Raw genomic sequence first — 8,970 nt, 5'->3', positions numbered from 1 at the left:
GTGTGAGATTTCTGTCTGTACTCTCCTGATAGCCGAGAAAGGAGTTTACATAAATCATCACTGTCAGTACATAATAGAAATTCAGAACAGACAATTCTAGTTTCTGTGGAACATTCCTTCCTCTCATTCCCCAAAAGCTCTAAATCTCCATCCCACACACTCTCCCTCCATTCTCACTCTGCTGTATCTAATATTAACCCCAATTCTCCTGAAGGTGCTGATTCAGGCTGATTGACAGATCCCTGCTCACTGCTTCCTGTCCTGGACACAGAGACCTGAAAATCTACCTGCAGGCTGCCAGACAGATGTCTGCCTACATTACTGGACAGAAAATGTGTGTAATATCCAGACTGCATTCACTTCCTTTCCCTTCAGTTGCTGCAAGTCCCCAATGTCCCCCCAGAATGAGGAAAGAAATGGAAAGGGGGAAACATTGATTCCCTCCCAGATGTTGCTGAGGAGGAGGTTTCAGTCCAAGTTCCGGATTGTGACGTCACAAGGAACCCTGCCCAGGATGAGCCAATAGGAATCACTCTGCTCCGCGGGGACGTCTCCGGGTTCCAGTGCGCAGGCCCGGCGCGGACACGGGAGCCCCGCCCTCACCCGTTGTTCCCCGCCCACCTCCTCCAGACAAGGTTTCCAGGCAACCGGCAGACGGCTCCGGCCAGAGTGAGAAGCCGCTCAGTGACTTCCCCGTGACTGCGCATGTGCGGCTGAGAGCCCGACCTTCCGACGGAGGTATTGACCAATGGGAAGATTGGAGGACCGGAAGGAGTCTCTTCGTTCAGATCAAACCGTGGACTTCCGGTGTCTGAAAATGGCGCTTCACACAGACTGAAACCTCCTCCTGTCTCCAACATCTGTGAGTAAAACACTTTCTTTTCTCCCCCTTTCCATTTCTTTCCTCATTCTCACCTTCAGTTGGTCACTTGCAGCAACTGAAGGGAAAGGAAGTGAATCCAGGGAGGGTGCAGACTCTGGAAAGCTTGGCCAAGGTCTCTCTCTCTCTCTCTTAAAGACATTGATCCTTTGCTCCCTCAGCTTGACACATTTATTTGTCTGGCTAAAAGGATGGTCTCTTTCCTAATGTTCACAATTGAAGGGCTGGTTTCTCCAGGAGATGGCTGACATTTAAGGGGACAGGAAAATAATTTTTAAAATTCATTCATGGGATGCAGTTGACGATCGTTTGGTCAGTTTTATTGCCTATTCCTCCAATTCAGATGTCATTTCAGAGACAACCGCTGTATGGGTCGAGTTAAATTCATTCGTAGGAGTGGTGCACAGTCCCTCAAACTGCATCAGTAACATTAGGAATAGCATTAGAGAGGGAAATCAGAGATGGATGTGATAAAGGAACATCTGTGATTAAATTTGACTTTAATCTCCATATAGATTGTTTGAGTCAAATTAGGATTGTTCTGGAGTGTAAATGGGATGGTTTTCTGGACCACAAGTGTTGATGAACAAACAAGGGAACAGGCCATCTTGGACTGGGTGTTGTTCAATGAGAAAGGATTCGTTGGCAATCTCAATGTGAGAGAATCTTTGGGGATGAGTGACCAGAAGATGATAGAATTCTTTATCAAGGGGGATTGTGAGGTAGTTGATTTTGAGTCCAGGGTACTGAATCAATAAAGGTAACTATGATGAGATGAGACATGAGTTGGTATGATGGATTGGGAAATACTACTGAAAGGAAGAACTGTGGACAGGCAATGGAGACATTCAAGGAATGAATACGTGAACTCCAAAAGTTGTTCATTCCTATTTGACGCAAGAGGAGAAAGGGAACTGTGGCCAAACCATGGCTTACAAGTGAAATTAGAGATTGTATTAGATTCAAAGAAGAGGCATATAAATTAGCAAGCAAAAACAATAGACCTGAGGATTGGGAACAGTTTAAAATTCAGCAAGTCAGGCCAAGGGATTGGTTGAGAAGGGGAAAATACATTATGAAAGCAAGCTAGCGAGGAACATAGTAACTGACTAATAGTTTCTATAGGTATGTAAAGAGAAAAGGTTTGATAAAAACTAATGTAGGCCCTTACAGTCAGAAACAGGGGATTCGTAACGGGGAATAAAGAAATTGCTCAGGAACTAAATTGGTACTTTGCTTCTATCTGCAAAAAGGAAGACATGAATAATGTACCGGAAGTTTTGAGCAACACAAGTTTTGTGAGGAACTAATGAAATTGGTATTAGTAGAGAAATGGTTTGGGGGAAATTAATGGGATTGAGGGTAAATAAATCTCCAGGTCCTAATAATCTTCATCCCAGAGTACTTGGGCAACTGGCCCTAGAAGAAGTAAATCCATTGGTGGTCACTTTCCAACATTCTTTGGAGAGACTGGTTAGGTTGGGGTTGTTTTGTCTGGAGCAGAGAAGGCTGAGGGGGGACCTGATTGAGGTGTATAAAATGATGAGCGACGTAGATAGGGTGGGTAGGAAGGTACTTTTCCCCTTTGTGGAGGGGTCAATACCAGGGGCATAGATTTAATGTAATGGGCAGGAAGCATAGATTTGATGGAATGGGCAGGTGGTTTAGAGGATATGTGAGGATAAGCTTTTTCACCCAGAGGGTGGTGGGAAACTAGAACTCGCTGCCTGAAAGGGTGGCGGAGACAGGAACCCTCACAACATTTCAGAAGTATTTAGATGAGCCCTTGAAATGCCAATGCATACAAGGCCACAGGACCAAGTCCTGGAAAATGGGATTAGAATAGTTAGCTGCTTGATGGTTGGCGTGGACCCGATGGGCCGAAGGGTCCCTTTCCATGCTGTAAAACTCTATGACTGTGGAATGGTTCCCACAGATTGGAGGTGAGCTAATATAACCTTGCTATTCAAAAAGGAAGGGAGAGAGAAAACAGGGAACTTACACCAGTGAGCCTCACGTCAGGAGTAGGGAAGTTGCTGGAGTCCATCATCCAGGATTTCACAGCACAGCATTTGGAAAGCAGTGGTGTAATCAGACAAAGTCAGCATGGATTTACAAAAGGGAAATCATGCTTGACAGATCTCCAGGAATTCTTTGAAGATGTAACTCGTAGAGTTGACCAGGGAGAACTGGCGGATGTGATTTATTTAGACTTTCAGAAGACTTTGACAAGGTCTCTCATGGCAGATTATCATGTAAAGATTTTTTGAAAACATTTTATTAAGATATTTTTAATTTTATGATAATAACAGTGACAACAACAGTAAACAATGCAGATCCAAATATAAACATCATGCATAAATCATCTCCATCCCTAACAAGTCCCATCTACCTTATACAGACAATAGGGTGTGTGTGGGCAGGCAAGAACCCGCGGGTCAGGGAGGCTTTTGTAGAGCGGGGGAGGGGAGGCTGGCGTTGCCAAATATTATGAACTACTACTGGGCGGTGAACATTGCCATGGTTAGGGAATGGGTAGTCGGGGGAGGGGTCAGTGTGAGGGCGGATGGAGGCGGCTTCGTACAGGGGTACAAGCTGAAGGGCGTTGTTAACAACGCCTCTACCATTCTCGCTGGCTCGACACTCTGTGAGCCCAGTGGTGGTGTTGGTTTGAAGGTGTGGGGGCAGTGGAGGCAGCATTTGGGACTGGAGTGTGCCTTGATGGGGACGCCGACTTGTGACAACCACAGGTTTGTGCCAGGGGCGGGGGGGAGCTGTTTGCAAGGTTTCAGGGATGGCGGCAGGCAGGGATTGAGCGATTTGGCAATCTGTTTATAGGGGGCAGATTCCCAAAGCTGGAGGCCCGGGAGCTGGAGGCCCGGGAGCTGGAGGACCGGGAGCTGGAGGCCCGGGAGCGGGAGGCCCGGGAGCTGGAGCATCGGGAGCTGGGGGACCGGGAGCTGGAGGCCCGGGAGCTGGAGGCCCGGGAGCAGGAGGCCCGGGAGCTGGAGCATCGGGAGCGGGAGGCCCGGGAGCTGGAGGCCCGGGAGCGGGAGGCCCGGAAGCTGGGGGACCGGGAGCTGGGGGACCGGGAGCTGGAGCATCGGGAGCTGGGGGACCGGGAGCTGGGGGACCGGGAGCTGGAGGCCCGGGAGCTGGAGGCCCGGGAGCTGGAGGACCGGAGGAAGTGTATGAGCTGCCCAGGGGGAACAGATTTAGGTACTTGCAGGTCTGGGATTTAGTGAGGAGGGAGGTGCTGTCTTTTCCTGGGCTCCTGCCCCTGGGTTGCAGGATAAGGCCCTGTCGAAGGAGGAGAAAGGGGGAGGGGCAGGTGTCCGAGGTCTTAAGGAGTTGATAGACTGGGAGGGGGAACCTGGTGGGGGATAAAAGAGTAAGTGGGAGGAGGAGCTGGGTGGGGAGGTGGAGGTTGGGACGCGGGCTGAGGCCTTGCGGAGGGTGAATGCGTCCTCGTGGTGTGTGAGGCTAAGCCTCATTCATGGAGCACAGAGACGGGGGCACGGATGAGTGGGTTTTTTGAGGGAGTAGTGGGTTGGTGAGTGCGGAAGGCTCGGGAATCATGTCCGAAGCTGAAGGGGTTGCGGCAGGGGTTTGTGGACCCAATGTCCGAGGTGCTGGGGGTGAAGGTGGCCCTGAGTCCAGAGGTAGCCATATTCGGGGTATGGGAAGACCCAGGGGGGCGTGAGAGGCCGGTGTCTTGGCCTTTGCCTCCCTGATAGCCTGGAGGCCGATCTTGCTCAGGTGGAGGGACTCGGAGCCTCCGAATGCCGGGGTGTGGGTGAGCGACCTGACGAAATTCCTGAGGCTGGAGAAGGTCAAGTTCACCCTGAAGGGGTCGGTTGATGGGTTCGCTCGGAGATGGATGGCGTTCATTGACTTCTTTAAGGAGGATTGAGGGGTCAGCAAAGCGCTGGGGGTGGTGGAAGGGGGTTAAAATGGGGAAGGCAGGATGGGGGAAGTGTTACATTCTGGTGCTTGGCCGCACGGAATTAGTGCACTAGAGAAGGTCTAGTTCGTGACTAGTTGAATGTTTATTGTTAAACAATAATGCGGGTCAGATAACACTAAGAAAACTATCAAAATCTACGAACTACTATATTGCTATTATGAAATTATCTGCGAGCTATTACAAATGCGACTATCCACTATGGTGACTATCTCCAGACTCCCCAAAGTAACAGTGTCACGTAGATGTTCTTTACTGCCACCTGCTGGCTGGAGGTTGCAACCATTAATATTTACATGATTGCTGATGCATATCATCACAGGAAGGGGGCGATAGTGGGGAGCAGTGGGAGGAGAGTGGGTGTTGGTTATTTCTATTGTGTGATTTTTCTTCTTTTCAATGAAAATGTCTGAATTAAGTAATTTTTAAAAAATGAATTGCAGAGCAGGCTTGAAGGGCCGAATGGGCACCTCCTGCTTCTATTTTCTCTGTATGTTTGTACGTGTTGCTGTGGATCTTGGGTCATATGTAGGCCGGACCAGGTAAGTTCGGCAGATTTCCTTCCCTAAATGACATGATAATAGTTGTGCAAACTGTCGAGTTGATTGCTGGGAAGTATGTTTCCCGGGCTGTTTATTTGCTGTAACCTGTTTTAATACATGTTTGTAATAAAATACATTTAGAAAAACATTTCTCTGTATTGCTGTGGATCTGGGGTCACATGTAGGCCGGACCAGGTAAGGACGGCAGATTTCCTTCCCTAAATGACATGAACGAACCAGTTGGGTTTTTACGACAATCGGCAATGGTTCCATGGTCATCATCAGACTTCCAGATTCCAGATTTTTACTGAATTCAAATTGCACCATCTGCTGTGGTGGGATTTGAACCCTGCTCCCCAGAGCATTTACAAAGCATCTGCTGTGACAAAGAGTCATCCAGACTGGAAACGTTAGCTCCCTTCTCTCCCCACAGATATTGTCAGACCTGCTGCGATTGTCCAGTATTTTCTGTTTTTGTTTCAGATTCCAGCATCTGCAGTAATTTGCTGTTCTCCCCAGAACATTATCCTGGATCTCTGGATTACTGATCCAGAGATAATACCATTGCACCATGCGCAGTGGCTAGCACTGTGCCGAAGGACCGGGTTCGATCCCGACCCCGGGTCACTGTCCGTGTGGAGTTTGCACATTCTCCCCGTGTCTGCGTGGGTCCCACCCGCCTTTTGAAATACTTTGCCTCCCCCTTCCGTCATTTAGATTGTCTGTCAGTTCCAGATTTCTCACATCCTCCTCCCCCATAGGGTTCAGTATATTGCTCATTATCAGTTCAGTTATATACACAGGGGCCGGTTTAGCTCAGACGGCTGGACAGTTGGTTCGAGATTCAGAGCGACGCCAACAGCGTGGGTTCAATTCCCGTACTGGCTGAGGTTATTCATGAAGGCCCACTTTCTCAACCTTGCCCCTCGCCTGAGGTGTGGTGATGGTCAGATTAAATCATCACCAGGAGCTCCCCCCGCAAAGGGGAAAGCAGACTATGGTCATCTGGGACTATGGCCACTTTGCTATATATACAAATGGAGAATGGAGAAAGATTTTAAGGTCTCTCTGTCTGGGACATGGAACAGTGACCATGGATCTGTTGCTCAAATTAAATTGTACCTTACCAAGAATTGGGAGGGTATATATTGGGTGGAGTAAGTATTGGATGACTTTTGGGAAGGAGAGAGGATCGAATGTTCATAGAAACTAGAATTGTCTGTTCTGAATGTCTATCCTGTACTGACAGTGATGATTGTGTGAACCCCTTTTACAGGATCTCAGAAGGTGAGGATTTACAGACGGAAATCTCAAAGCAAACTTCACGTCAACATCCGACAGCGTCGCTCAATTCATCGGGACTGGAATATCATCGGCCTTTAAATCTAGAAAGAGAAATGTTTGTCTGTGCTGTCTACTTCAGAATGCTTTAAATATCAGTGTGACTGGAAAAAGCAGCGAGGCACACACACCCGAGTGAGAGTGTTCCAGAGCACTGACTGTGGAAAGAGCTTTAACCAGTTACACGGCCTGAAAACACATCACACCATTCACAGTGAGGAGAGACCGTACACGTGTTCTGTGTGCGGACGAGGCCTCAACTGGGCGGTGAAGAAACACAAGGACTCCCGCACCATGAGGAAGCCGTGGAAATGTGGAGACTGTGGGAAGGGATTTAAAGCCCCATCACAACTGGAAGCTCATCGACGCAGTCACACTGGGGAGAGGCCATTCACCTGCTCTCAGTGTGGTAAGGGATTCACTCGGTCATCCACACTGTACATACACAAGCGAACTCATATCGAAGGGAAGCCGTTCACGTGTTCAGTGTGTGGGAAGGGATTCACTCGGTCATCTAACCTGCAGATACACCAGCGCGACCACACCGGCAAGAGGCCATTTACCTGCTCTGAGTGTGGGAAGGGATTCCTCCAGTTGTATAACCTGCGGAGACACCAACGAGTCCACACTGGAGAGAGGCCATTCACCTGCTCTGTGTGTGGGACAGGATTCGCTCGGTTATGCAACCTGCAGACACACCAGCGAGTCCACACCGGGGAGAGGCCATTCACCTGCTCCCAATGTGGGAAGGGATTCAGTGAGTTATCCAACATGCGGGTTCACCAGCGAGTCCACACCGGGGAGAAGCCGTTCACCTGCTCGGACTGTGGGAAGAAATTCTCCAAGTCATCCAACCTGGTGACACACCAGCGAGTTCACACCAGGGAGAGGCCATTCACCTGCTCTGTGTGTGGGAAGAGATTCAGCGATTCATCCACTCGGCTGACGCACCAACGCACTCACAGTAAGGAGAAGCCGTTCACCTGCTCTGAGTGTGGGAAGGGATTCACTCGGTCAACCTACCTGCTCAAACACCAGCGAATTCACACTGGGGAGAGGCCTTTCACCTGCTGTGTGTGTGGGAAAGGATTCAGTGATTCATCCACCCGGCTGACACATCAGCGAATTCACAGTAAGGAGAAACCATTCACTTGCTCCGAGTGTGGGAAGGGATTCACTCGGTCAACCTACCTGCTCAAACACCAGCATGTTCACACCAGAAAGCGGCTGTGATACGATCTCTCATTTTATCTTCAAATAAGAGACACGGGTCCAGTTGATTGCAGGAGTCTAAAAAACAACTTTATTTGCGAATCATTCACCTTGATTCTCTGAAATAAAAAAGCTAAATCAAAACTTTCAAAATATAATCAAGAGAGTTAAACGCAAACATAAGAAAATATTAGAAAATCAGTTTGTGGTTCAGAAATTATTAAGCATAAGTTCAGAACAAAACGTTAAGCATGAAGCCTTATTCATAATGAAATTCTGATCAATGGTCTAATCCCTCATTTACTCTCATTGGTTTCTAATTCTCAGCTGCAGCTTCCTGATTTATTCAAATATCTGACTATCACTTAGATAATGATTTGTTATCCAAGCATTGGTCAAAGATTTACTAATCACCATCAAATTGATTAAATGTCTACGTGCCCCACCACGTGTACCAAACCTACAAATATAAGGTGCTTGCATTAACCTTGCTGTTGCTAAGGGTTTGATACATTTTTATGACTAAATGTTGCTGTTGCTAAGGGTTTGATACATTTTTATGACTAAATGTTGCTGTTGCTAAGGCTGTGATACATTTTTATGACTAAATGTTGCTGTTGCTAAGGCTTTGATACATTTTTATGACTAAATGTTGCTGTTGCTAAGGCTTTGATACATTTTTATGACTAAATGTTGCTGTTGCTAAGGCTTTGATACATTTTTATGACTAAATGTTGCTGTTGCTAAGGCTGTGATACATTTTTATGACTAAATGTTGCTGTTGCTCAGGCTGTGATACATTTTTATGACTAAATGTTGCTGTTGCTCAGGCTTTGGTACATTTTTATGACTAAATGTTGCTGTTGCTAAGGCTTTGATACATTTTTATGACTAAATGTTGCTGTTCCTCAGGCTTTGATACATTTTTTGACTAAATGTTGCTGTTGCTCAGGCTTTGGTACATTTTTATGACTAAATGTTGCTGAGGCTGTTGCTACACGTGATACATTTTTATGACTAAATATTACTGT

The 8,970-nt window shown here is 47.5% G+C and overlaps 1 protein-coding gene across 1 annotated transcript in view; it reads left to right on the top strand.

Moving 5' to 3' along the window:
- Window positions 1–726: 726 nt before the first annotated feature.
- The window catches only part of LOC119951609 (oocyte zinc finger protein XlCOF7.1-like), a 34,448-nt gene continuing 26,204 nt past the window's right edge, over window positions 727–8,970 (top strand). The window contains exons 1-2 of the mRNA XM_038774790.1: window positions 727–862; window positions 6,663–7,957. Of these exons, the coding sequence (XP_038630718.1) occupies window positions 7,022–7,957 (936 nt within the window). The 5' untranslated portion in view covers window positions 727–862; window positions 6,663–7,021. The remainder of the gene's footprint in view (window positions 863–6,662; window positions 7,958–8,970) is intronic.

The sequence above is a fragment of the Scyliorhinus canicula genome, chromosome 17 (genome assembly GCF_902713615.1).
Source record: "Scyliorhinus canicula chromosome 17, sScyCan1.1, whole genome shotgun sequence".
NCBI classification, from domain to species: domain Eukaryota; kingdom Metazoa; phylum Chordata; class Chondrichthyes; order Carcharhiniformes; family Scyliorhinidae; genus Scyliorhinus; species Scyliorhinus canicula.
The sequence above is the reverse complement of the archived record's forward strand: the minus strand, read 5'-3'. Positions and strand labels throughout refer to the sequence as shown.